Source organism: Halteromyces radiatus, assembly GCF_025201355.1.
Source record: "Halteromyces radiatus strain CBS 162.75 chromosome Unknown BX664scaffold_2, whole genome shotgun sequence".
Lineage (NCBI taxonomy): Eukaryota > Fungi > Mucoromycota > Mucoromycetes > Mucorales > Cunninghamellaceae > Halteromyces > Halteromyces radiatus.
In genome coordinates this window covers 1936073-1963439 of record NW_026251688.1, presented here as the reverse complement: position 1 = coordinate 1963439, position 27367 = coordinate 1936073, and the positions used below count along the sequence as shown (strand labels likewise).

General features: G+C 34.7%; 10 protein-coding genes across 10 annotated transcripts; 7 read left to right on the top strand and 3 right to left on the bottom strand.

The window, feature by feature from the left end:
- Window positions 1-161: 161 nt before the first annotated feature.
- Window positions 162-3055, top strand: BX664DRAFT_257220 (uncharacterized protein; the record flags this gene model as incomplete). The annotated part of the gene is made up of 5 exons (XM_051540497.1): window positions 162-695; window positions 775-1038; window positions 1129-1338; window positions 1436-1666; window positions 1778-3055. 5 exons carry the CDS (start codon window positions 162-164, stop codon window positions 3053-3055), a joined length of 2517 nt encoding a protein of 838 aa, XP_051403124.1.
- Window positions 3056-4512: 1457 nt separating this feature from the next.
- On the top strand, window positions 4513-4985 carry BX664DRAFT_325113 (uncharacterized protein). Its single transcript, XM_051543958.1, has one exon. The coding sequence runs from the start codon at window positions 4713-4715 to the stop codon at window positions 4905-4907; it is 195 nt and encodes a 64-aa protein (XP_051403123.1). The 5' UTR covers window positions 4513-4712; the 3' UTR covers window positions 4908-4985.
- Window positions 4986-5376: 391 nt separating this feature from the next.
- On the bottom strand, window positions 5377-8399 carry BX664DRAFT_325112 (kinase-like domain-containing protein). Its single transcript, XM_051543957.1, has 10 exons — window positions 8311-8399; window positions 8087-8214; window positions 7811-7975; window positions 7651-7734; window positions 7171-7587; window positions 6648-7041; window positions 6506-6569; window positions 6150-6432; window positions 5904-6077; window positions 5377-5821 (listed from the first exon to the last, which is right to left on the bottom strand). Exons 2-10 carry the CDS (start codon window positions 8204-8206, stop codon window positions 5486-5488), a joined length of 2037 nt encoding a protein of 678 aa, XP_051403122.1. The 5' UTR covers window positions 8207-8214; window positions 8311-8399; the 3' UTR covers window positions 5377-5485.
- Window positions 8400-9168: 769 nt separating this feature from the next.
- On the top strand, window positions 9169-11822 carry BX664DRAFT_356193 (uncharacterized protein; the record flags this gene model as incomplete). The annotated part of the gene is made up of 5 exons (XM_051547867.1): window positions 9169-9345; window positions 9417-9492; window positions 9556-9729; window positions 9875-10541; window positions 10616-11822. The coding sequence occupies 5 exons, from the start codon at window positions 9169-9171 to the stop codon at window positions 11700-11702; spliced, it is 2181 nt and encodes a 726-aa protein (XP_051403121.1). The 3' UTR covers window positions 11703-11822.
- A 523-nt stretch (window positions 11823-12345) lies between these two features.
- Window positions 12346-12822, top strand: BX664DRAFT_325109 (uncharacterized protein). Its single transcript, XM_051543956.1, has one exon. It carries the CDS (start codon window positions 12363-12365, stop codon window positions 12768-12770), a length of 408 nt encoding a protein of 135 aa, XP_051403120.1. The 5' UTR covers window positions 12346-12362; the 3' UTR covers window positions 12771-12822.
- A 398-nt stretch (window positions 12823-13220) lies between these two features.
- BX664DRAFT_68397 (uncharacterized protein) lies at window positions 13221-15678 on the top strand. The gene is made up of 5 exons (XM_051549694.1): window positions 13221-13481; window positions 13562-13727; window positions 13827-13967; window positions 14053-14817; window positions 14947-15678. Exons 1-5 carry the CDS (start codon window positions 13269-13271, stop codon window positions 15354-15356), a joined length of 1695 nt encoding a protein of 564 aa, XP_051403119.1. The 5' UTR covers window positions 13221-13268; the 3' UTR covers window positions 15357-15678.
- Window positions 15679-16302: 624 nt separating this feature from the next.
- On the top strand, window positions 16303-18460 carry BX664DRAFT_275256 (uncharacterized protein). The gene is made up of 5 exons (XM_051541273.1): window positions 16303-16526; window positions 16612-16777; window positions 16832-16972; window positions 17041-17793; window positions 17890-18460. Exons 1-5 carry the CDS (start codon window positions 16314-16316, stop codon window positions 18297-18299), a joined length of 1683 nt encoding a protein of 560 aa, XP_051403118.1. The 5' UTR covers window positions 16303-16313; the 3' UTR covers window positions 18300-18460.
- Window positions 18461-19276: 816 nt separating this feature from the next.
- On the top strand, window positions 19277-20549 carry BX664DRAFT_325103 (uncharacterized protein). The gene has a single exon (XM_051543955.1). It carries the CDS (start codon window positions 19326-19328, stop codon window positions 20490-20492), a length of 1167 nt encoding a protein of 388 aa, XP_051403117.1. The 5' UTR covers window positions 19277-19325; the 3' UTR covers window positions 20493-20549.
- Window positions 20550-20885: 336 nt separating this feature from the next.
- On the bottom strand, window positions 20886-24086 carry BX664DRAFT_325102 (armadillo-type protein). Its single transcript, XM_051543954.1, has 4 exons — window positions 22360-24086; window positions 21516-22274; window positions 21089-21436; window positions 20886-21016 (listed from the first exon to the last, which is right to left on the bottom strand). Exons 1-4 carry the CDS (start codon window positions 23788-23790, stop codon window positions 21005-21007), a joined length of 2550 nt encoding a protein of 849 aa, XP_051403116.1. The 5' UTR covers window positions 23791-24086; the 3' UTR covers window positions 20886-21004.
- Window positions 23919-25781, bottom strand: BX664DRAFT_275251 (uncharacterized protein; the record flags this gene model as incomplete). The annotated part of the gene is made up of 5 exons (XM_051541272.1): window positions 25618-25781; window positions 25466-25539; window positions 25261-25400; window positions 24815-25171; window positions 23919-24726 (listed from the first exon to the last, which is right to left on the bottom strand). Coding segments are annotated over exons 3-5 (1203 nt in total), but the record flags the coding sequence as incomplete, so codon positions are not given.
- Window positions 25782-27367: the final 1586 nt, after the last annotated feature.

Below are 27367 nucleotides of genomic sequence, written 5' to 3'. Positions count from 1 at the left end.
TCTCTCTCTCTTTTTTTTTTTTATTTATTTTCAATACCATTGACTTATTCTGTCCGTTCCTTTTTTTTTTATTCTTCTTTTCTTTCATTTATTCCTTTTTTTTATATATATATTTGATACCATTTTATTATATATTTTTTTTATTATAACACAAGGAAAAAATGTCCCATACGGCTTTTTCTTTATGTTACGCACCGGTCAAATCTAAACAATATAACAACAATGATTCTATCAATGATACTACTTTAAGTCTTATACAAACTACTTGCAACAATATCAACGGATCTTGCCAAATATCCATCTCTACCACTTGTTTACCTGACTCTACTTTTCCAAACGCCATCAAAGTACCTCTTGTTGATACTCCTACTGATTATAACATTACAATCACTGGAACCCACGAATCAGTTATGAATGCAAGAAAAGACTTATTACAAAACTGTCCTTTGAAAATACAACTTGAATTAAAGATACCTTTGAACGATGTACCTTTGATCTTTACCGACCCAACATGTCATACCAATTTATTCGAAAAAATCAGAATAGAAACTCAAGCTCAAATTACTTTAACTCTTCCAAACCAACAACAAGTTTCTTATTTTGAAACTGAAAATGTTATGATTCTTTCTATCATTGGTTTACCTCATCAAGTTGAATTGGCAAGAGTACGTTTATTAGTGGCTTTGGATGAATTGGTAATATATAAATAATATATAAATAATATATATATTATAATATATTTATATTTATATTTATATTTTATTTTTTTATTAGATGAATTTACGAACTGATACTTTATTGATACCAAGAAAATTACATTATTTAATATGTGGACGAAAAAGAGCAACTTTACAACCTATTGTCGATGAAACCTTGATCAATATTTATTTCCCTTCACCATTCCCAACTTTTGATGCAACAAAAGTATCAAATAATAATGATGATGAACATGATGATGAACCTCCCATTTATATTACTGGTGATGCCGCAAATGTATCAAGGGTGAAAGATATGTTGACGAAACTAGCGAATCAAAAGGTAATCAGAAAAGAAAAAAAAAAAAAAGACAAAAATAGAAACAAACTCATATTCTTTTTTTTTTTTTAAAAAAAAAAAAAATACAAAAAGGCAAAATCAATGTATCATAAAGATACTACTCTTGATGCTCGAAAATTGGATTGGATGCAATTACATCGACGAGATGAATTATGTCAAATTATGCATGACAATGGATCTTTTATTGCTCTTCCTCCTCTTGGTACAAAATCAAATACTGTCACTGTCTATGCCGAAAATAGAGTCAACGCTGAAAGAACTTTGCGCTCTATCAATTTTCTGGTAAAATTATATATATATATATTCAGAAACAAAAACAAACAAACAAATAATAAATAATATTAACTTTTTTTGGTATATCTTTTTGGGGTTTTATTAGGCATGTTATATATATGAAGCATGTTTTTACTTTCATGATCGGGATGGTTTATACTCTGATACAAACTTCTTTAATTCTATCAACAATTTGGCCACCTTAACAACAACTTTATCTCAAGTTTCTGGTGCTGAAGTCGCTTATCGAACAGATCCTGGTTGTATTCAAGTCTTTGGTACTGAACGCGCTGTTCGTAATGTTTATCAACGACTACATGAAATGACGTTTTTGAAGGTAATCATTTCTTATTTCTCTAGTTTTATTTTTTTTTTTTATTATTTTGATTCATTTTCATTTTATTTACTTTTTTTTCTTTTTAATTATTATTATATTATTTTGATATAGATATTCCATCAAGATACTGTTTTCAATGTTGAATTATCGAATGATCAACGGGAATTTATCAGTGGAAAAAAGAACGGCAAAATCAACAAAATCATGAAAACATCTGGTGCGAAAATCAAGTTCCTTCCTTTTGGTGAATACAATTTTATCTTGGAAGTAGAATCTACTAATTTCATCAAGGCTTTGGATGGTTTGACTTTATTACAAGAAGAACTCCCTGCTGAAATATCCTTTTATGTTCCCGAAACTTACCACAAACGAATTATTGGTGTTGGTGGCAAGAACATCCAAAGAATCATGAAGAAATATGGTGTATATGTCAAGTTTTCCAATGCTGAAGAATTTGCTTCTTTAGGTGGTTATTATGGTAACGAAGACAATGTGGTAGCTCGAACTCCAATGAAGAATCAAATCAATCTGGATAATCTACGTCATGCTGTAATGGATTTGATCACCCCGAAGGATAAAGACTTTGTTATTCAAACACTATCTATTCCATTCCGTCGCCATCGTACCTTACTTTGTGATTATCGGACGTATTTACAAGAAGTATCCAAGAAAACAAGTGTCAAGATCATTTGGCCGAATCACGAACTAGCCAATGATATTGTTACCCTGGTAGGTCCTCAATCCAATCTCGAATCTGCGACACAAATGATGCGTCATATGGTATCCGATGTTTACTGCTTCCGTGTACCTTTATCAAACCTACTAATCACCGTACTTTCCTCATCAAGTTTCCAAGAAAAGGTGATCCAACGTCTTCAACATGAAATGGATATTACTGTAGATGTGGAATCAGTTTTAGCTACAGCTTCAAAGTTAAAAATCAACAACAACAACAACAATAATAATAATAATAATATTAATAATAGTAATAATAATGGTGATTCGACAACTTTTGGTAGTGGTGGACAACATACTTCATCGTCTTCTCCCTCTATTGCTGCTACGCCCATGTCTCCTACAAGCACTGGTGGTGGAAATGAAACCGAATGTTTTGCTCACAATAGTTGCACCATTCCTCTCAAAATAAGTAAAGCCAATTTGGATTGTTTACCTGTCGCGTTGGATATTCTGGTGTGTCATCTACGAAAGAATCATGTGCCTCTCTACAAAGAATCGGTCAATGAACTCGCAGACACCAACACTCGACCAAGTAGCAACAGTTCAGTTACAGATAATTATAGTCATCATTTTGAAAGCAAGTTATTGTCTTCTGTGATCCCATCAGGTAAAAAAAAAAAAAAAAAAAAATTGAACCGTGATAAAAATTAGAAACGATCTGATTATTTTTTTTTTCTTCATTTTTTATTTTTGCTAGATCTTCCATCACCACCTGGTATCTTATCTTCCCATCATCCATCTATTGGCAGTAACAAGAATGGATATCCGGCGTATTCTTTATTCGATTACCCATCGACTAGTGGTGGAAGTACAAATGCTCTAAATGCTCCGTGGAAAAACTTCCGTGATAACAACAACATCCGTGCAATTTTTGATTCTCCTTATGATACAAATGATCAAGATATGCGAATGAACAATGTCACTGGACCTACATCGCCCACACAGATTGGTGGCTACATGAATGGATTTAGCAATCATGGTGGACTTGTTTCTCACTCTACCCCAACTTCGAACAGTAACTTGGATATATGGCTTAGTCCTTATGGTGGTTTTCAAAATGGATTTGCAAGTGTGACCTCTCCTCCTTTGACTATGAATTCTAATGGTTTGGTTGATCCATCTCAACATATGGTAAGTTTAGAGAAAAGAATGAAACAGAGAGAATATCAAGTATGCAATATTTATATTTCTCGTTCTCTTTTTTTTTCATATATATATATATATATATATATATACGTGTAGTTTTATGGTGGAACCGAGTCAGCATTCTATTTTCATGGATATACGCCAATGATGAGTGGGAATGGGTTATCACAACGACCAACAAGTGCCAATACAGCAGTTGGAGATTATCATGGAATGTATATACAACCTACATCATCGACATCTAGTGGAAGCAACAATTCCGTAAACTCGACCAAGTCTATGCCTGAATCTTCTATGGATCTACGCCATAGATCATTCCAAACAAAGAGTCAACAGCCTCAAGACGAATCGACGACTGCTACCACATTGTCACCGCCTATCCCGTCATCAAAAGGATTCGGATCTGATATATCTTCTATGCTACCTAACAACCGGAATGGAGGTCCTCCTGCTCATATTCGGTCATCCAGATCATCTAGTATTGTTCCTCAGCATCAACATCACAGCATATATCAACTTCAACAACAACAACAGCGACAACAGCAACAGCAACAGCACCAACAACAACAACAGCAACAACAACAGCAACAGCAACAGCAGCAGCAGCAGCAGCAGCAGCAACAACAACAACAACAACAACAACAACAAGAATCACAGCAACCACAGCAACAACAACAAGAACAACAACAACAACAAAAAATACGACAAGATCAACAACAAACATCACCTCCACCACTTGCTTACCCATCTTCGACGACAACATTTTCTATGTCACCTTCGTCTTCTTCAGCTACCAATCACTCTTCCTTGCCACGACCGCTACCACCATCAGCCTCCACACCAATGATGCCTGTTACATCTACAACATCCTCATCAAATATCATCGGTACCGGCAATTTACCCAGAGCTTTTGGTGATACTCTCGATAAGAAAGGAATAAATACCGATTACTCGCCTTTTTACTCTCCTATTGAGGAATCTAATAGTAAGTCGAATCGAGTATAATATTTACCATATCATTATATTCTAACTTCATTATTTTATTATTGTAGTCGACAGTTTACTTAGCAAGATATCATTAGGATCAACAGATCAAGAAAATACCATAGGCTCTGGATTCGACAAATACCAACAACAACACCAACGAAGAAATTGAGCATCAATGACTGTGACTGGATACTATATACAGCATATACGCATTTACATATATATATACGCATATCTATATATCTATATATCTCTTAGACTTTTTTTTTTTTACTTTATTTTATATATTTTATATTATCGAACATGTTTGTCTCTTATTATTTTTATTCTTATTTCCACTTCTTTCCCCTTCTATCTGTGCTTGTTTTGATTAAATGATGACATGCCTCCCATCATCTCACTTCGTTATATTTGAATCACACAGCAAAAAAAAAAAAAAAAAAAAAAAAAATTTACCCTGAAAAGCATTCTGGAAGGTATGATTCAACTCTTTCATTAGATATCTTCAATATTCCCCCTCTCCCCCTTGCCAATTTTATCCTCTCAACATTTTTATATACAATAACGAATAAAAGAAATATTTCAACACAATGGTTTTTATTGGTTCACTTTTTTTTCATTTTTTCTTATTAATCTCGGCAATCATCACCGCATCATTATCCCATCACCCCGTCGTTATGGAGTATCGTCATCGTCTGTTTTTTTTTTTTTATTACAAAAAGTACAAAATAAAAAGGATAACTTTGGGAGTAACTAAGAATATATATATATATGAATAAATAAATAGAGATAAATAATAAAAAAATTAAAATAAAAATAAAAAATAAAAAAAAAAAAGAGAGACACAAAAGAAGGGACAAGATAGTACACGGAGAAGGAAGAAGGATGTTCAAATAAAAAGAGTGGAAAGAAGGATATAATGAATAAATAAAATTAAAAAAAAAATCATCAATGTTTGTTGTTCTTGAATTTGAGTAAAGGAGCCAACATTTCCAAAGGACCTGCCTTCTTGAGGAATTCGTGTTCCAACAGTTCTTCAGCAGTAGCTCTTGATCTAACATCCACACACAAGCATACTGCCAAGAAACTCTTGAGTTCTCGAGACAAACTTTCTGGACTTTTCAAAGTAGGAGTACCATTGGTGGCAATCAAGTAAAGTGCTTTGAGTGGTTCTTCATCTAGATAAGGGGGTTCATTTTCAATCATTTCAATAGCCATGATACCCAGAGACCATATATCCACCTTTTCACCATATTCTTTTTGTTTCACAACTTCAGGTGCCATCTAATATATTATTAAAAAAAAAAAATCAGACAATCATATATATATATATGCGTAAGTTTGTGTGATATGTCTTTTCACTTACCCAATAAGGAGTGCCAACCATAGTTGCTCGTTTTCGTTTCTGATCGCTCAATTTCGCACAAAAGCCAAAGTCACTGATCTTAACATGTCCTTGGAAATTGAGAAGAATATTATCAGATTTGATATCACGATGAATGATCTTTTGACAATGTAAATGATGAAGTCCAGCTGTTGTCTATTTGCAAGAAAAAGATATGTCATTCAATACCATCATACATATATATAAATTTTGTTGGTATTCTCTTACTTCATAACAAACAGTGGCGATTTGCTGTTCAGTCATGGTGTTATTATCAATAACGTCTGTCAAAGCTCCACCTTCCATGTATTCCATCACTACCCATAGTTCACTGTTCTTGACCAAATATGAATCCAAAAAGTTGACAATATTTCGATGTTGAGATTCTTTCATGACAAGGATTTCATTCACTATCAGTTCTTTGCGAGGTTGTTGAGCCAAATCCATTTGTTTGATTGCTACCTTGGCATTTGTTGCGAGAGAAGCAGCCACATAAACAGATCCAGAAGCACTATATATATGTCAAAATCATAATCATGAGTGATCTTTTTTTTTATGAAAAAAAAAAAATATATTATCATTACCCTTGACCAACTCGTTTGATACGTTTGTAAGAATCACCTGGATCACCTCGATTAACCACAGCACCTAAATAATAAATAAAATGAAATAAAATCAGCCTACTTATCATATTACATAAAAATAAAATAAAAATAAAAAACTTACGCAGCTTTTCCATCACTTGAGCTTCGGTCAAAGTACTGATTCGTTGTTCCACTTTCTTCTTAGGAGGGGCACCAGCAGAGACTAAAGCAGCTGTCTTCTCACGTTCCCGTAACATTCGTTCTTTTTCTTTTTCTTTCTCACGAAGCATCCGTTTTTCCTTTTCCCGTTCACGCATTTCCCTTTCACGTCGTTCCCGTTCAAAAATGGCACTACGTTCATCATGGACATGAGTACTATTTGTTCGGACAGGTGTTCGCATAGAAGGAGGATATCGTGAGTGGTCAGTATTGTAAGATTTGGATGGTTCCATGCGAGGGTATGCTGATGGTGATGGTGGTGGTTTGTTATTGTGATAGAAACGAGGATCTTCTCGACTAGTTCGTCCACCATAGCCCTTGTGTACATAAATAGATAAATAAAAAAAAAAAGAGAAAGAGATAAACAAAAAAAAATTAGTAACTAATATCTCTCTACTACATCTCTTTTTTTAAAAAAATAAAAAATAAAAAATAAAAAAACTTACAGAAATCTTTTGCATGTGATCACTAGTAAGGCCATTGGGAGATCTTGGTGATGTAGGTAGATGAGGATTGTGTGTACGACCAATTGACATATCATCCATCATATCTTGCATATCACGTTCAGGTCGTCGAGGAGAGAGAGGTGAAAGTGGTGGAGGAGCTGGAGCAGGGCGAGGAGGAGGTCGATGTGGCATAGCATTTGATTGAGAGGATGGTTTGGGAGGAGCTGGGCGATGATCTTGATAAGGACGTTGATATTGTTGTTGATGATGATCATATTGTTGTGATTCTTCTTCTTCCCGTTTCGTCTGTTCAGTATAAAATTCCAAAACATCCAATACAGCTTGAGGATTTTTGGCAGCATCTTCAGCTGTAATAGCAGAACCTTTTAATAATTGTGTCCATTGGTCAGGCAAACCCTAATAATAAATGGAAATTTTAAGTATAATCCTTTTTTTTTTTTGAGGAAAAAGAATACTTACTGTAAAGGCACCAGTAATAGGGTCAAAACCAACATGAACTTCGTGTACAAAATTAGTAGGACCAGAGGCACCAACAGGAGATCGCTACATATATCAATTGACAAAGCAAGTTGAATATTAGTTAAATGTCATCCCTAATAAATAAATAAATAGAACTTACGTTGTAGATTTCATCCATCCAACTATATAAGTCTTGATCACTTTTACAAGCAACAAAGAAAGTCTTTTCCTTAGTCACAATTTCAAAACAATATGGTTTCAAATCTGTCCTAGTCACTTGAGTAATATCCCTTAGTAAGATTACTGCTACACATTGGTTAGTTTGCTATCAAGATAATAATAATAATAATAATAAAAAAAAAAAAGAAAGAAAGAAAGAAAGAAAACGAGTTATTAATATATAAATAAGATAATAGAAAAAAAAAATATTACTTACTTCGTTTCTATGTAAGGTCAAAGCTTGATCACGAAGTATAAAGTATCTTTTAGACCAAATCCATGAGCGTAACCCATCTTCTTTCACAGAAAGATAGCCACTTTTGATGATTTCTGTCATGAAAGAATCTATTTTTATTTGTAATATTAAAAAAAAAAAAAGTGTAAATATATATAAATATACATTCTTTTGGTTTAATACAGATATAAGGGATTTTTTTTTACCTTGTTTGGCCACTGTCCTTTTTATATATATATATATTGTAGCTTGAGTGTATCCACCAAACGAGAAATTGAAAATAAGAGGAAGAAAAAAAAAAAAGGGTCGCGACCATCATAAAAAAAAAAAAAAAAAAAAAAATAGAGTCAAATTTCACCAACCGCTAGTCCCTTAAGTATTCAAACTAACTGTAACGGAGATGGAAGACAGTCCTCTTCTTTTTTAGTGCCTTTTTTATGGTGACACCAGCACCTAAAAACTCGTGCTGTTTGTAGAAGATCATACTTTCTGTATCATTTGTAAAACTTTAATTATTTGTTACCCCTCCTTCTATCCAAAAAAAAAAAAAAAAAAAATCCAACGACACCATCCAAATATGGTAATTCATTCTGCAGAAGTTAAAAGGAACAATAAAGCAGAATCTGTTGTTGTTGTTGTTGTTTTTTTTTTTTATAAGATCGAATAGGCCACTTTCTAATTATTTTAACATAAAAAAAAAGTACTTTTTCCTTCACAGGATCAATTTGTCTCTATGTAGCTTTTCGGAAAATTATGTTTCATTTTGATTATTGTTTTCGATCATGCTACGATTTGAAAAGGGATATTTAGGTATATTTGATGATCTTCTCTTTTTTCCTTTTTCTTTCTTTTATCTCATTACACTTACTAAAATCACCCACTGATCATCATATCTTATCGTCAACATCATCAACATCATCATCAACATCAACAACATCATCAACATCATCAACATCATTGTTCATCGTTAAATAATTTTACTGTTATCACCATCGACAACACCATCAATATCAAAATATATATATATATATATACTATATATATTTATATATCTATATATTAATATGACCTTTGTAAAGTCGGGACAACCTATTCATACCACGGGTAAAAATCTTGCAGGTTTATGGAGACCTTCATTTGTCAAGACTGATAAAAAGTTATACGTGTTTGGGGGTGGAGGAAATGTTACACATGATTTGCATGTACTTCACTTTGATGATATGAGATGGGAAACAATCCAGGTAGGATGGATGATCATATCATTTAGATGAACTGATCTTTTTTTTCTTTCTATTAATATTTTATGATTTAGGCTGTAGAAGGCATTTCTCCTAGTAAAAGATATGGACATACAGCTACTAAATGGAAAAATTCTTTTATTATCTTTGGTAAAAAAAAAAAAAAAAAAAACTTTATTTTTCTTTTCATCTGATAAGTTTCTATCTTATAAGGTGGTTGTAATGAATTTCAAGATTATTGTAATGACATTCATATATTTAATCTTGATACATTAACTTGGTCCCAACCTAATATCACTGGTTCTGTCTCTGCTCGTTATTTACATACATCGGTGGTTTATAATGATAAGCTTTTTGTCTATGGAGGTTTTGCCAAAAGTTCAGATTGTAAGTGTTTCCTAAAATGGTGATCGGAAACCCAATATATTCTCCCCATTTCACCTCTTTTTTTTTTCTTTTTCTTTTTCTTTTTCTTTTTTTTTTTTTCTTACCTTCTTATTCATATACTTTATACACCTTTATTATAATGTAGGCACTTATGTTCTGGAAGAAATGAACATATTAGATTTGAAAACAATGACTTGGTCAAGGCATCATGATGTTCAACCTCGATATAATCATTCAGCTACTTTAGTCGGCAGTAAGATGTATATTTACGGAGGGAAAGATGAACATGGCAACACTGTATCCGACTTGTTTGTTCTTAATTTACAATCTAATACAAACCAATATACTTGTCATCTTGTTCTTAGTGGATCTCACAATACTCAAATGGCTCTTATGAAAAGTCAACACTTTTGTGATGCTGTTTGTGGAAAATTATTAGTCTTTGGTCGTTTCCTGGTGAAACCAACCAGTTTATTATTACAACAGCAGCAACAACAGCAACTCCAACAACAACAACAACAACAACAACAGCAACAACAACAACAACAACAACAAACAAATGATAGCAACCTTGGTTATAGTTTATGGATGTTAGACTTGGATACTTTAGAATGGGAACGACAGGAATGCGACGCACACTTCGAAGTTGGTGGTTGGAATTATTTTACAATTATCAAGGAAGTACACCCTAGTTTCAGTACTTTGGATAACAGTGATGAACTTACTGTTGAACAGACCCAAGTCAATACCCATCATCTCTTATTTCTTGGCAATACTGATCCTTATCGACCGCAAGGTTATGATCATTTTAGGTAGGTTTATAAATCTATTTGATTTGAATCATAGTTTGGAAGATTAACAATCTTTTTTTTTCTTTTATATATAGGGATGCTCTCGTTATCAATGGTGAATCACTTGGTTTATATGATATTGCCCCTTGCCAGTACATGACTGAATTTGCCCAAATGCTTGATAATCCTGAACTATCGGATTTTACCATCGTTCCTTCAAATGGTCAGCCTATTCACGTTCACCAGGTGATTCTTATGACAAGATGGCCTCATTTTAGAAATGTATACAAGTCTGGTATGGTTGAATCGTTGGAGCGACGTATTGATATTCCTGAATCTCATGAAGTGGTGATGGCCTTTCTCAAGTATCTCTACAGCGATCAATTGGATGAAAATGAACCTTGGCCTGTGGTATGTGAACTTTTAGTGGTAGCCAGTATGTATCTTCAACATCGTCTGAAGAAACTATGTTGCCAAAGACTTTATCAACGTCACTTGTCTATCAATAGTTGTGGGATGATTTTTGAAAAAGCAATACTATCGGATGAAACTGGACTCAAGTTATTGACATTAGACTTTATGTTTCGCCACTATGGATCAGTGCTCAAGTCAAACGTGCTCATGCATGTATCTCCTTCTGTACAACATGCTTTCTTGGAGGCTGTGCCTGAAGAGGCGGTGCTGGAGGTAGGTAGATCACGATTTTTATCAACATCATCCAATTCTTCCTTCACAGCCACATCGTCTCCGTCGGACTTTACAACAGTGTCAACATCAGCACTTACATTGATATCATCAGCAAACAGCAATATTAATATTCCTCATAGCTTTAGTCATGGTGTCCTACCTTCCTCTATTATTCAATCAAGTCGTATGGATACAGATGAATCGGATCGTAATAGCAGCTCTTCATCATCACAAGGTTCTTCCAGTTCATCTTCTGCCACGCCTCATTATATGACTACATCAGCATCCTCTATTTCTGTAATACAACCATCTCAGCCACAGCAACAACAACAACAACAACAACAACAACAACAACAACAACAACAACAACAACAACAACAACAGCAACAACAACATCCATCAGTAGCAACTCAGCATCCTCAACGATCAGGTATTACAGGATTACAAAGGACAACAATGGCAAATGGAATTCATACCAATAGCGTGGAAGTTTGAATTAAATGATTCGTAGATTAGAGTAATGATTAGCATTTTATTAATGATAGTTTTGATACATATATATGACACAAGTACCCTGTTGACATTATACTTTTTTTTTTGATTCCAAAATAAAGTGGTTTTTTTTTTTTTTTTTTTTTGTGATGATAATCTTTTTGATTCTATTGGACGAAGAATAGTTTTTTAATACCACAATTCGATCACAGTTAGATTGTTTCCTAAAAAAGGCGATTATGTCTCCTAAATGATGAACTTCATGTTTTAAAATTTGAATTATAGACAGTGTTGAACTTTCTTTTTACAATGAAATTGCAACGATTTCCCTTCAAAGAGAACAAAGCCATTACAAAAGTTGCTTTTTTATAAGATTGACTTGATTCTACATCAGTTGACCCTTGAGCATCATTTGTATACACAACAAATAATAATAGATTTACTGGAAATGAAAATATCTTTACCAACCTTTTGGGGTAAATAGTTGCACACACATAATTATATATAAAAAAATGACGGCAATTTAAGTGGCTATGCTACACGATGAGCCCACTTACATGCTTGATCAATCATATATAAATATTCTTAAATAGAAATCCTCTTTTTCTCTCTCTCTCTCTTTTCTTTTTTTTTTTTTTTTATCATCATCGAAAATACGGTAAAATGAAGAACGTTCGATTTAGCACTACGCCAGAGGTCGTTAAATATACTTATAGCGCCGCGGATTATGACCGATCTCATATTCAAAAGCTGGGTTCTCCCATGTCATATTCGGTTCAGTTACAACCATCATCAAGTTCTCGACCTTTCATTACTCCTTTGGATTTTTCAAGTCTTCCTGGAACATCATCATCACCATCATCACCATGTATAGAAAAGGGAAAAAAGCAATCCAAACTGACAATCAATACTAAAATGGTGGCTGGTCCTTTGTTCTTCACTAATCTATCAACACAATATGATCATTGGTCAGAGTTAGAGGAAGAAGAGCAGGAGGAGGATATAGATGATATTCCAACAATGAATATGTTACGTCCTGTAGAAAATATAACTACCTTAGAAAGCTATTAAAACTAAGTCTAAACTTAACTGTAAATATTTTACCAACTATTTTTTATTAATAAAACATTATTCTTTTTTTTCACTTTAACGATATGCTTAGCAAATACTTATAAGTCATTTATTATCGAAGGAGTCCTCCATCATCTATGCCAATCATCATTTCTTATTCATCATCATTGTAGAATCACCATCATCATCTATTATTATTATTATTATTATTATTATCATACAATCGTCATCATTGATATCCGGTTTTAAAATATGTAGAGCTGCTCTTTGTACAGAATTATCCGTGGTTGTAAAAAAAAGTTCAATTTTTATGCCAATTTTTATTCCGTGGGGGGAAATCACAGGTACGCATTTTAATGCTAGCGTTTGAATACGGTGTTTTAAAATTTGACAATAAAGTATGCTCGTTGTTAATTTTTACTACTTCCTCTCTCTTCTTTCCTTTTCCTTTTTTTTTTTTTTTTTTTTTTTTAAAAAAAACATATACTTCTATTATATATGAAGTCCAGTCTACTTGTTTTATTGGGTCTAATATGTAGCCTTGCATTTGCCCAACTTGATCAAGCACGAGTGAAAATTGATTCAAACTTCAGATCTACCAAACATATCTTATTTGCTGTTACGATTCCAGGTTCTTCTCATGTCACTTGGGTAATGCGTTTCCTTGACGAATTAACAAAACGTGGTCACAAAGTTACCTTTGCCACAGTGGTAAGAAGTTAAAAAGAAAGAAAGAACATAAAAAGATTGTCCTAATATATATATATATCTATATTTAATGAATCCGGTAGGATGAAAATGTAAAGTATAGTGCTCCTTATCCTCTTATCACAACTGCCTCTTTTGGTCCAGCCAATTTCAATCATACTGCCTTGTTTACAGAAACAAATAGCCATCCATCTCCGTTTACTCTTTTCCCTACCATCCATGAATTTCTCTTACCTACATGGCCAAGAAGTAAGAAATAAAACGAAAAAAATCAAATAATAGTAGGCTCATCTTTCTCTCTCCCTCTCTCTCTCTCTTTTTTTTTTAATGCCTCATATATACATATAGGCTACAATTTGATAATAGAACAAATTGAGAAGTACAACGTGGATGTACTTATCTGTGATTTCTTCACAGATGCATGTATTGAAGCTTCTCATACCAAGAAACTACCATTAATTGTCACCGCAACAGGAACTTTGACTCCAGGTAAATATTACAAATATGGCAAAAAAAAAAAATGCTTATTCCGGAAGTGAGTAACATTGACATTTTTTTTTTTTTTTGGCTGTAGATTCCGCTACAGAATACTTCAATCAAGATATCTATACATCAGAAGAACCTACTACTGTAAATCAATCCGTTTTTCGTCGGTTCTACAATAAATTTATTGCTCCTCTCAAGGTGATTTGGACAGTCAAACGTCAAATGTATACATTGTTACAATACAAACGAAAGGCCGGAATATTGGATGCGAAATGGATTGACAATCCTTACGACAAAACAGCACATGCTTTGAAGATCATTGGAAATATGTTTGGATTAGAAGTGGCAAGACCTTTAGGTCCCTTGGTTGAACTGGTAGGTCCTGTGCTTGACAGAAGTTACCCTGGATTGGATTCTGATTTGGTATCCTACTTGTCTCTTCGGCAAAAAGTGGTTTATGTGGCCTTTGGACAACATAGTCGTGCTATAATATCTGATGTAGAACGTGTATTGACTCCTTTGATTCATCAGTTAGAAAAGGGTCATATCGATGGCATTATTTGGTCTAGTGGTTGTTTAGAAGCAAATCGATTCCCTGCTACTATTACTTCATCCTATTCTGGCAAGACTTATAACACTACTTCCCTTCTCAATACCAATAAGAAACGTTATTTCCGTAGATCAGGTGACCTCTTGGATGAAATTTATACGACGAAATGGTCCCCTCAAATGGCAATCCTACTGCATCCCTCTGTTCAAGTATTTGTATCTCACGGTGGCGCCAATTCGATCTTTGAATGTCTTTATGCTGGAAAGAGACTGCTGTTCTATCCTTTCTTTGCTGATCAACCAGGTAAAAAAGAATCGCATTGGTTATGTCTATTGATTTTTTTACTTTCTCTTATTTATTTTTATTATTATTTTTATTATTATTTTTATTATTATTTTTATTATTATTTTTATTATTATTTTTTTATAAAAGGTGCATCAAAACAACTCTCGCAGATGGGCGTTTCAGAATATTTTGACAACCATTCAGATCTTACAGATATTGACGATAAGGTGGAAAAGGTGATTCTCGATCGTGATGGATTTTATCAAAGCAATATCAAAAGATATCAAGCCATTATTCAAATACAAAGCAAAGGGGCTCCTTCTCGTGCAGCTGATCTAGTGGAAGAAGTTGCATTTTCACATGATGGTCAAATTTTACCTCATCGAGAAGATGTTGGAAACTCGATGTCATTTATCAAGCGGTACAACCTGGATGTCTATCTTATTGCGATTCTTTTGATAGGATCGTTCGTTACTTTTGTATCCTTTAGGTTGGCAAGATTGATTAAATTCTTCTATCATGGTTACCAAATCAAACAAAAAAGCAAGTTTCTCTAAAGTCAATGGATGGATATCATACTTGTTTTATTTAGTTTTATTTAGTTTGATTATTTTTTATTCATCAAATAAATTTTTTTTATATCAAAATAAAATGTAGACATTCATATTTATACAATAGGTCTCTGCCCTCAAATGGAAAAGGCGATGGTCATTTGAAAATATGATTTCACAGGATTGCGTTTTCAAACTCACACTTTGTACAGTCAATGCGGAAATCGAATGCCTATCAAGACATAGTCTAGGTTATTTACGCCATGAACATATTTGCTGCAGTTTTATCATTAATTAAAAAAAAAAAAGTGTGAAGGAGACATCATCATTCTTGTTTGGTATTACCGAAAATCCCCATTAAAAAAAATTTTTTTTAAGGCTCATATGGTTGATTTCTACCGGAAGACGGAAGAATTTATCCGTTCGGAAATAGGAAGGTATCTGATCTCCGTGAATTGATCAAGATTGTTCTATTACTACAGAAATCTTTGACATTTGTAACAAATTCTTTTCTTTTGATTTTACCCATGATATTTATGATTATATTAGTTTGTCTAAAGAGGATATCAATACAATGTCATTCAATGAGTTTTTTTTTAGATTAATATAATCAGATGTAAACATAAGGTCACATTTATGATTTTTTGCTAAGTCAAATTCATAGGAATTAAATTATGTGTCATATTAGGTTCAACTTTCAAGCAAAAAAAAAAAAAAAAAAAAAAAAAAAAAAAAAAAAAAAAAAAACGGATAAAGTTTGAGAGCCGATGCCTTTTGTGTTATTGTCATATCAAGTTGATTTGTACATCAAACAGTATTTTAGCCAGGATCAACTCTAAGCCCGTCTGATTAACTTTGCGGTCTCTTAAAAAATCAACATTTTCCTTATTTATTAGATCGAAAAAAAATATTCTTCCCCTTTTCTTTTCTTTTTCAATACTTTCTACTTCTTTATACTTTTATATGAAACTTAATATCTTTCTTATATTAAGCTTGGTATATACCCTTGTGTTTGGTCAAGTTGATCAACAACGAGTACGTATTGATGCCACTTTCAGATCTACCAAAAACATCTTATTTGTTGCCAATGCACCTGGTTCTTCTCATGTCACTTGGGTTTTACGCTTCCTTGATGAATTGTCAGCAAGAGGTCATAATATCACAATGGTTACGGTGGTAAGAAATCGATATATATATATATATATAAATTAATCATATCAGATAAACTAAACTATTTACTTCACTTTTTATTTTTATATAGGAGGAAAACCTCAAATATAGTTACTCTCATCCTTATCTCAACACTGTCTCTATGGGTAGTAGCAATTTTGATCATAAAAGAATGATGGAAGGAAATGATAGCCACAAGCCCTTTTTGGAACTCTTCCCTGTTTTGTTTGATGCTTTCATTCCAGGTTGGCCAAAAGGTAACAAAATGCAATCTTATATGCATCATATATTTATAATTCTCTTCTTTTTAGAATACCGCGCTATTTTGGAGCAAATTGAAAAGAATAAGGCGGATGTCCTCATCTGCGATTTCTTCTCCAATGCTTGTATGGAAGCTGCCAATACCAAACAATTGCCCTTTATTCTCACATCCACTGCTGGTTTGTTTCCAGGTAAATTGCACAAGACATATATAATATACATCAAAATCAAGACAACTAACAACGATGTTTCATTATAGATGCTGCTCCCCCTTACATCAACGCCAATATGTTTGCTATGGATGAATACACAACAGTACATCAATCAATTTACCGTAGATTCTTCAACAAATTCATCCTTCCTATCCAAGTGATCTGGAAAACACGACCTATTTTGGAACGAATGGCTAAAGTGAAAAGGGAAAGTGGATTGATCAATGCTCGATGGAATGATGATCCTAACGCAAGGTCTATTCACGCTGTGAAACTTATCGGTAACATGTTTGGTCCTGAAGCGGCTCGCCCTCTTGGTCCCTTGGTTGAATTTGTGGGTCCTATGCTTGAAAAGGAATACAATGGATTGACTACAGAACTCAAATCATACTTGGATGCCCGACAAAAAGTGGTTTATGTGGCCTTTGGACAACATGCTCGTCCTCTTGCACATGATGTTGAACGCATTTTAACTTCTCTGATTCATCAACTGGAAAAAGGTCATATTGATGGTATTATTTGGTCCAGTGTCCTCGCAGAATCAAAATATTTCCCTACCGTTATTACTTCATCCTACTCTCGCAAGACTTACAGTACAGCTTCCTTCTTCGATGGCAACAAGGGTAAAGTAGGTAATATTCTTGATGATATCTTTGTATCAAAGTGGTCCCCTCAAATGGCTATCTTACTTCATCCCTCTGTTCACGTGTTTGTGTCCCATGGTGGTGCTAATTCCCTCTTTGAATGTCTTTATGCTGGAAAGAGATTACTATTCTATCCCTTCTTTGGTGATCAACCCGGTAAATATACCTATTTATTGCAAGTGATCCATTGTATCCTTGTCATAAAAAAAAAAAAAAAAAAAAACTCATTTGTATTTTTATTTTCAATGATAGGTACCGCAAAACATTTATCACAAGCCGGTGTATCTGAATACTTTAATCATCTTACAGATTTGGCAGATGTTGATGAAAAGGTGGAAAAGGTGATTCTCGATCGTGAAGGCCACTATCAAGAAAAAATCAATAAATATCAAGCCATGATGCAAATCCAAAGCAAGTCTGCTCCTATTCGTGCAGCTGATGTGGTAGAAGAAGTTGCTTTTTCAAGTCAAGGAACATTGATGCCTCACCGTGAAGATGTGTCTCGCTCCCTTTCTTTTGCCAAGAAACACAATCTGGATATCTATGCTCTGGCTATTGCTTCATTTGGATCCATTTTTATCATTATATCTCTTGGATTGGTAAAGCTGGTCAAGACTCTTTATCATGGTTATCATATCAAGCAAAAAACCAAAACTCTTTGAACGCTGTATTTCTTTTTTTTTTTTTCTTCCCATTTATATTTTATGTTTATATATTTAGCTTGGTTGAAGCTGTCGTTACTTGTCTAGGTTTTGTTATACACATCATACTTATTATATCATAGACGAATAAACTGTTTCTCTATACATCTTTTATATCTCTCACTCTCTTTCTACTACATATATGTATATGTATTTGTAGCTATATCATATATTATATAATGTATATGTATGCGTTTCTGTTTGTCGGATTGGAGGAACGATCAAATCACTGTTAATGAATTGTCACAGAAATCATAATACGTTTATGATGTAGAAAGCTATCTTTTTTTTTTTTTTTTTTTGATGATCATCTTCTAGTTCTCACTCTTCTTACTGTTACACTTGATAGCTAGTCTTTATTTATAAAAATCATATTCATATTTGATCATTACTACTATTTAAACGCTAATTTTCCAGGTACATCAACACTTTCCAAGGATGATATAGTTGTCATTTTCGTGCCGTTTTTAGCACGTACATCGTATACATTAAGTTACTGTTTTCGAATTTCGTGAGTTGCGCGCACATGCCACAGGGCATCTTGCCTTTTCTTATTGTTTCTGTGCAACAGAGAAAATATAAACTTGTAATGATCATCTTTTTTACATACAATACAAGATCCTATCCATATTTGTTTGTTGCATGTTCGATGATTCAGGAACAAAAAAAAAAAATTGCTTGGAAAGTAGAATGATCAGGACGTCCAATTTAAACTTTTTTTTTATTACTAAAGTTTGGTAGATCATAACATTTCATTTTGAAATGTAGCGAATCTTAAATCGTGATTGGATCATATCAAGTACCAATTGACCCTGCAACATCAGCAACGTGGGATCTCATAATCGACTCCGCTCAAATCCAAGAATCAATGCTTTTCTTTGTAACTTTTTTTTTCTTTTTCTTCTTCTTTTTTTTTTTTTTTTGTTTTCTTTTTCTTTTTTTTTTTTTCTCTTCTCTTCATTGTTGTGGTCGATCAAGAGAATTGTAATGGCAACACCAACTACTAACAACAACAATTCTAATACAAATCATGCTTCTGATGATGAACGAAAAGAAGCCAAGATCGAATTACGACCATATTATGAAGAAACGGATCGCAAATATGTACAGTATCTCTTCTATTCGACATACTTGAATCTGGTACCTCGTGGAGTTAAGTTGCGAGTTCTGTCTTGGCCTCCTGTTGTATCTACGATCTGGCTTTGTGCATTTGCAGCTCTGGTCCAACTCACGATCATAGTGGTGACTCCCCTTGGCTGGCCTTGGGCAATGATGGTAGGTGTCTATTCTGCACTTGTATTTGTCAGTGTGGGTGGTGGACTTGTACTACTCTTGTGGTATGTGGATACATACGATGTTTCTGAACGTGTGTTGGATGGGATCGACAATGATGTTGGTGACATTGAATCATTTTATCGAGGATGGCATATTGTGGACAACAATGTGGAACACAACGATGGAACATTCAAACGGAAGGATGATGACAATGGTGCTAGTAAGGGTCAATTTTGGGTATTAACTGTGAACGATGATGTAGTGGGTTGCATTGGTGTGGACCAGCATACAAAACCTGTGATGAAAAAAGTAGATCCTTCTCGTCGACGACGTTACGTACGTGCCTCTGAACAACCTCGTATGACTTCTTCTCCTCAAGTGGCTCAAGCTGAATGGCCGCGTACTGCATATGTTTTGGCTGTCATTGATGATATTGTACGACAAGTTCTGGTGGGTGCTACTGATCTGGTGCGTGATCGATTCCATACTCCTAATAATAAAGAATCTCCACAGGAAATCCTTTTCCCTGTCCATCAAGAAAACGAAGCAAGTGTACGTCGGTTAGCTATCAAGACTGAATTCCAAGGTCATGGACTCTCCACCCCTCTACTCAAACGTGTTGGTTTTTGGGCTCATTCTCAAAACATCGATTATCTGTATGCTGAAACCGATGAATTGCAATATGAAATGGAACAAGTATTGGAAAAACGTCATGGTTACAAGCTGGTATCAAGAACAAAATTAGGCTGGTACAAGACTCGTTCGGTATGGAAATTAGATGTCAAATACTGGATGCAGACCATCATGGAACAACGTGCAAAAGAAAAGGAACTAGAAGATCAACAAAAGGAAGATCAAGAATTAAAAGAATACCAATGATATCTGGACATGACTTAATAGATTATATTCTTTTTTTTTTTTTTTTTTGTAGTGTAGTAATATTTATTTATTTATTTGTTTTATAAAAATAATAAACGACTACTTTTTGATTTTTATTTCATACATCGATACGAAAAAGGATGGAATATATACACTAGTCAATATATTCAAATTCTAAAATTGATAATTATAAATGAAGGAAGTGGGGGAGGGGGAAATGACAATCTGAAAAAAAGGGTTGCTTTTATATGTATATCAAATTATAATAATAATAATAATAATAATCAAAAACTGAAAAAAGATCAATCGTGACAAAATGATGATAGATAAAGATAATATAATTCACAAATGAAAACAAGGGGGAAATCAAGATAAAAAAAAAAAAAAGAATGTTGTGAAGTATCAAAAAAAAAAAAGTTGTAAAGGAAGATGTACAAGTGTAAATGATAAGGAATAGTAATAAAGAATATATGAGAAGAATGAGGATCAAATCAACAAATAGTAAATGTAATTCAAGCCGATGTCTGTAAAATAAAAAAAAAAGTATATGTGAGAAAAAAATGAACCATCCTTTTTTTTTTTTTTTTTTTTTGTACCTTGGCTGTATCATAAAGTTCCTTAAGTTTGGCACTAGCAGGGACATAACCGGTATCATAAGGTTCTTCAATTTCCATTACTTCAGCAGGATCCACATTCATGGCGACAAGAAGTTGAGACATATACTTGGGGGCTTGAGGCACATCGATGGTCAAATCTTCATACATTTCCATAAATGGCTTGAGGGCTTCCACATAAGTATCCTTACTGATCAGACTGTCTTTGTTGAGTATCGTGATCATTTCGCATACACCCTTAACGTCATCTTCTTTCTTTTCCACAACAGTCAACATCTTATTGACTAAAGTCAAAGGTGCTTCTAATTCTTTTACACATTGTTCAAGTTCCTAAATATGGATGATGATGAATAAAAATTATTAGTCCATGTATATATAAAGTAAATCCCCATTTCTTTTTTTTTTTTACCTTAGCATCACGTAAAAGAATGAATTCTTCAATGATATCTTTAGCCTTTTGTTCGATTTGTTGTTCAGTCAGTTTAGGTTTGCTAGGTTCAGAAATAGTCTCAGGTTCACCTTGTTGTTGTTGTTGTTGTTCATCAGCAATAGGTAAAGTGGATCCACGAGGTAACATATTCAATTTCTTACGTTCAGGACGTTGTTCAGTATGTTCTTCATCGCCTCCACCAAGAGCACTAAACATATTTGACATGGAAGAAGCAGGACTTGAGCTTCGACTATCGGCAGGGCTTCCCTTCTTACTATCAGACTTAGCATTCTTAGCACCAGGACGAATCAAAGTTTGGAATGGACTACTACCAGGACCAAGTACATTGTTTCTTGATTTGCTGCGATCTGTTCGACCAAAACCATCCAATTCGTTGGTACGTCCCTTGGGTGTAGTTGCAGTTGGTGTTGTTCCCACAGTACTCCATCCATCTGAGACAGTAGAAGCAGCAGCAGAACCAGGAGATCCACTACCACCGCCAGAAGCATTACTACTAGGAGATCCTTCACGTTGTATATTGTTATTGCGACCAGCACGAGAGCCTTGACGTGACATGACCTGAGGGGTATTTCCACGAGAGCTTGAAGAACGCTTCATTGATTCCTTTTCTTCATTCTTGGCTTTTTGAGCTTCTTCACGAATTTGAGCAATAGTAGAAGGTCCAGTTTGGCCACCGCTACGAGGTACCCATTTATTCTTGCGTAATTCGATCACATCCTAAAAAAAAAAAAAATGTTCAATATTTTTCTTTGCTATTCCTTTTTTTTTCCCTTCCCAATTTTTTTTTTATTTATTTATTTACCTGGATCATAAATTTGACTCTTGAAGATAAAGTAGTACATTCCAACATTTCCTTCATACGATCAAAGAAAACATCCATCCATTGCTTCATATTTCGATTACGACGATCCAATTCACGACCCACGGTGGTAACCAGTTTGCACATAGTTTCAGTTTCTTCATCTTCAGCTTCTTGAGGATTGCGACAAAGTCGAGTCAAACATTCAGTCATGATACGATCGGTCAACATGCCACGTTTGAAGAGTTCACCAATGAATTGTACTAGACCTAAACCTTGTCGCTTGGCCTTGACAGCAGCATAATATTCATCCGTCATCATTACTTCACCACTAACACTTTTTTCTAAATCAGGGATTTCGAATTTCCAACCACGTTCAAAAGCTTGTTGACATCGATTAAATAAGTATTTGCGGAACAAGTGACCAGAGGTGATAGGTTTGCCATTCTTATCGAGTAAATTGTCTTCATCGGTAATATCGTTAGCAGCCGCCATGGTATCGTGTAGTTTGCGACAAAGTTGAGCCCACATGGAAGCAAATGGAGCTTCATCACACGCCTTGTCAAAAATAAGTTGGATAACAGTGAGAAGAGATTGACCATCTTTTTCCTTAGCTGATTGATGTGCATATTCCCAAATTTGGTCACTAATAGAGTCGAATTTTTCCAGAGTCAACTTGTTGAGTAAAGATTTCACCTTACGAACAATGATCTCTTGAGGGATCAATTCATCTTCTGTTTTGGCGACAGGAGCAGTACCAGCTTCACCACCAGTGGCAACAACTGTAGGAGTCCACCTGTTTTCACTCTTTTCGAGAGGAACAACTTGATCCAATGGAATAGTAGGCCCACCTTGTTGTTCACGAGGAGGATGACGTCCTTTACCTCCACCACGACCACTACGGCTTCGACCACCATGAGAACCATCACGTTGCATACCACCACCAGGGGATCCAGGAGAGGGAATACCGCCACTGCCAGTACGATGAGCCAAAGGACGACCACCAGCAAATTTACCCATAGAATCCATACGTCCATCACGGGAGTTATTGCGATACATATCACCACCAGGAGTTCGAGGTCCACGACCACCACGTTCAGATGTTTGACGACGTTGCATACTTCCACCACGAGAAGAACCACCTCGTTCATTGCTATCATCACCGATATTTTGGAATGCAGATAGATCTTCACTTGATTCTGTACAAAGTGGCTTGAACTGAAGTAAGAATTCAGCATCATATTGAATCTTGCCACTAGAGTTGGTAGGGGTTTTGGAGACACCTTCAGGATATTGAATCGAATCAAAGTCAACGATCTTGCGACGAGGGATTTCTACTTTCTTGACAGTTGGAGCAGCAGCAGAAGTAGAAGGAGATGAAGGAGATAAAGTTTGAGGTTCACCTTCCAATACATGAGTAGGTATACCAGACATATCAAGACGACCAGGAGCAGGTTTGGTGGCTTTTTCAGCAGTGATGGCAGCAATTCGTTTTTCTTCATCTTCAGTCTTTTTACCACCTTGTTCGATTTCCTTTCGTTCAGTCAATTGGCGTTTTACACGTTGAATTTCTTCTTCTACCAATTTACGTTCGGCGGCCTTGATGCGTTCACGATCTTCTCTAACCTTGCGTTCAGCTTCAGCCACAGCAGCAGCAGCAGCAGCAGCTCTTTCCTTTCGGGCGATTTCTTCCTCCTTGGCTTTGCGATCAGCTTCTTCCTTGGCAAGACGTTCTTGTTCTTCCTTGGCTTTGCGATCAGCTTCTTCTTTGGCGAGACGGTCAGCTTCTTCTTTGGCTTTACGTTCTTGTTCTTCCTTGGCTTTGCGTTCAGCTTCTTCCTTGGCAAGACGTTCAGCTTCTTCCTTAGCCTTTCGCTCAGCTTCTTCTTTTGCCTTGCGTTCTTCTTCCTCCTTGATCTTGCGTTCTTCTTCTTCCTTGATTCTGCGTTCTTCATCTTCCTTGGCCTTACGTTCAGCTTCTTCCTTTTCCCGCTTTTCACGTTCTTCTAATTCTTTGACAGCAGGATCAACAATGGTGATGCCACGTTTAGGAGATGGTGAGGCTTGAATCTTGAAATCCTTTTCTTTCTTGTCAGAACTAACGGGACTTTTGGTTTTGGAAATGGAGGGACTAGTCGATGCAGGAGCCAATGGATCAGCCTTGACAGGAGCCATGGTAGCAGGATTGATGATAGGAATGGCTTTGCTTGTACGAGCTGCTTGAGGGACAAAATTTTGTTGACCACCATTTTGACGAGAGCCAGGTTGAGTATATGTTGGTACTGGGATTTGATTGTAAGTATAATATTGAGGAGGTCCAGCATCATAACCTTGAGGAGGAGGTCGTTGATCATAATTGGGTGCAACATACTAATATATAAAAACCAAATTCATTATTAATCATCCTCACAACCAAAAAAAAAAAAAAAAAAAAAAAAAAAAAAAAAAAAAAACTTACATATTGACCAGGTATTGAGTTTGTCCATGAATTCTGAGCAACGGGAATATTTTGAGCAGAAGGTGAAGTAGAAGCCATATGAGGTGACATGGGTTTCTTTGCATGATGAGGCATATAACCAGGTTGAGCATTAGTCATGTTGGGAGAATAAGATGCATTCATATGTTTTCCTTGATTGTAGTGTCGTGGGGAACCATAATGTCGGTTAGTGTTATTGTTGTTATTGTTTTGATAATGAGGAGATTGAGCTGGAGAATGTTCACCAACTGAATGGTTTGAATGTGTAGAGTCTCTTCGTTGTTGTGAATAAGGAACGGATGGTTGAGGTTGTGACTGAGGTTGTTGAGGGGATTGCGGCTAATCACAAAAAAAAAATTAAAAATAATGATAGATTAAGATCAAAAAAAAAAAATTCATAATAAGCACACTTGAATATTTTCACTTACTAAAGATGATTTATCTACAGAAACGGTACCAAAAGTCATTTTTGAATCCGATGATTGTTCTTCCTGCTTTGTTGTAGTAGTTGTAACAGGCTCAGTAGCATTTTCTGATGTTTGATTGATCGAACCAAATTGAATGGGAGCTATATAAATATAGAATGTGATTAATAAACACTCATTCCAAATCCAACTCTTGAATCCAACTTACATTTATCTACAGGTGGTGCCCTTGGGAGTTGCACAGATGCATTTCTAGAGCTTTGTTGACCTTGCTTGGAAGAGCTAAAAAGAAAAAAAAATTTAAAAAAAAGATGAGTAATAAAGATCTAGAATAATAATAATACTAATAATAATACTTACACATTAGCTACAGCAGCAAAGGTAGGTTTTGATGAAGATTGAGGTGAAGATTTGGCCAAAGGTTTTGATCCGTTCACGTTTGCGTTACCATTTCCTTTTGTTGAAGCAGTTGTACTCGTATTGGTAGTATTATCGTCAGTGCTTTGTTGTTGTTGTTGTTGTTTTGGTGGAGGAGTTGGAGGTTTACTACTAGGTTTGACTGGTCCAGTTGATTTTGCTTTTTGTTGCTGTTCCAAGTTTTGAGAGTTGCGCTTGGCAGCTTGTGCGTAGTTGAACACTGCTTGTGGAGTCGACTTTGCGTTCGTGTTTTTGTTTATGTTGGGAGTGCTGTTCATTAGTTGAGTTTTTTTTTCAATATTGCATATCCCAGGTAGGACCTAATAGATGGTGGCTTTTTTTAAAGAAAAAAACAACATCATAATAATAAAAATGTTAGTATCATTAAAACATTGTTTATATAATATGAAGTTAATCAAGCTTGGGTAATAAGTCAAAAAAAATCATTACCTATTGGATTGTGAATCGGTGCGGTTTAGAAAGATTAAAACAGATGCACCGAAAAGCAAAAGACGAAGAGAAAGAAAAAAAAAAAAAAAAGTGAAAACTTTTTTTTTCTGTTCTTAGTCGTCAAGCCCCCTTCAAAATCCCTAATGACGTTATCGACGATTCTGATTGGCTGACCTCAAAATGCAAGCAAGAATAAAAGCACAAATGTAACAAAAAAGCATCAATTTTTTTTTCTTTTATTTTTATTTTTTTATTTTTTTTTCTTTTTAAACAATGGTCGAAATCAAGAAGCGTAGTCAAGATATTTTTAATCCAATTATGTTATTTTTATTGATTAAAAGGGTCCTTCTTCTTATTTTGGAAAGCTGAGCAAACAATGTGAATTTTGCTAGTCTTTTATCATTGAAAGTTGTTCGGTCTTCGGCTAATATAGCACCAAAAAGGCAACAAGTTACACCAATGGTAAATCACGACTATAAAAACCCCTCTCTTATTGTCTTCTTTTTTTTTTTTCTTTTTTATTTAATTTGAATATTTTATTTATCATGTTAGGATCAATTGCAAGAGACCTTTTGGAAAATGACAAGTTGAAAGAACAATATGTACTAGTTGGTATTGCGACAACAGCTGTTGCTATAGGAGCAACATGGTTTATGCAAGGAACATCTGCATCCAAAGTAAGTGCACAGACATATGACTTTAGATTGATCTGAACTGATTCAATTTTATTTAACTATAGAATGGCAATATTCCTACTGTACCTTACAGATGGCCTCTTTTTGGATCAACATTGATTCACAACAAGGATGAATATCAATTTGCAAAAACTACTGCTGAAAAATATGGTCCTGTTTATCGTGCTCATTTATTTGGAAGGGTAAGTCTTTGTTTTACTTTGGTTAATTTTATAATCTTCTAATCGTTACTTTTTGATAGATGGTCACCATTGTTGGGGCTGGTCACGCCGAACAAGTATTTACTCATCCTGGTTTGTGCTTCCATACTAGCCATAGAAAGAAATTTGATGCTAGTTATTTCTTTAAAGCTCACCATAGTTCTCCTGAATCAAATATTATTCAAGACTCCATTGTGCAAGAATTGAACCCAAAACTCAAATCCTATAGTCCACGTGCTTATGCAGAGGTAATCAAATATAGTTTAATCATTGTGAATCACATCAAACTTATATTATTTGATTTCTCTTAGTTCAAAACTGTGATGGCTAGTCAACTTGAACAATCCA

Coding starts and splice junctions, on each gene's coding strand:
- BX664DRAFT_325113 (XM_051543958.1), top strand. CDS start 4,713: ATGACTGTGACTGGATACTATATACAGCATATACGCATTTACATATAT.
- BX664DRAFT_325112 (XM_051543957.1), bottom strand. CDS start 8,206: ATGACAGAAATCATCAAAAGTGGCTATCTTTCTGTGAAAGAAGATGGG. Junction 7,735..7,810: donor GGATGGATGAAATCTACAAC/GTAAGTTCTATT, acceptor TGATATATGTAG/CGATCTCCTGTTGGTGCCTC. Junction 6,433..6,505: donor ATCAAACGAGTTGGTCAAGG/GTAATGATAATA, acceptor ACATATATATAG/TGCTTCTGGATCTGTTTATG.
- BX664DRAFT_325109 (XM_051543956.1), top strand. CDS start 12,363: ATGAAGAACGTTCGATTTAGCACTACGCCAGAGGTCGTTAAATATACT.
- BX664DRAFT_68397 (XM_051549694.1), top strand. CDS start 13,269: ATGAAGTCCAGTCTACTTGTTTTATTGGGTCTAATATGTAGCCTTGCA. Junction 13,482..13,561: donor AAGTTACCTTTGCCACAGTG/GTAAGAAGTTAA, acceptor TGAATCCGGTAG/GATGAAAATGTAAAGTATAG. Junction 13,968..14,052: donor AACAGGAACTTTGACTCCAG/GTAAATATTACA, acceptor TTTTGGCTGTAG/ATTCCGCTACAGAATACTTC.
- BX664DRAFT_275256 (XM_051541273.1), top strand. CDS start 16,314: ATGAAACTTAATATCTTTCTTATATTAAGCTTGGTATATACCCTTGTG. Junction 16,527..16,611: donor ATATCACAATGGTTACGGTG/GTAAGAAATCGA, acceptor ATTTTTATATAG/GAGGAAAACCTCAAATATAG. Junction 16,778..16,831: donor CATTCCAGGTTGGCCAAAAG/GTAACAAAATGC, acceptor TCTTCTTTTTAG/AATACCGCGCTATTTTGGAG.
- BX664DRAFT_325103 (XM_051543955.1), top strand. CDS start 19,326: ATGGCAACACCAACTACTAACAACAACAATTCTAATACAAATCATGCT.
- BX664DRAFT_325102 (XM_051543954.1), bottom strand. CDS start 23,790: ATGTCTGGTATACCTACTCATGTATTGGAAGGTGAACCTCAAACTTTA. Junction 22,275..22,359: donor GAGTCAAATTTATGATCCAG/GTAAATAAATAA, acceptor TTTTTTTTTTAG/GATGTGATCGAATTACGCAA. Junction 21,437..21,515: donor TTCTTTTACGTGATGCTAAG/GTAAAAAAAAAA, acceptor ATCCATATTTAG/GAACTTGAACAATGTGTAAA.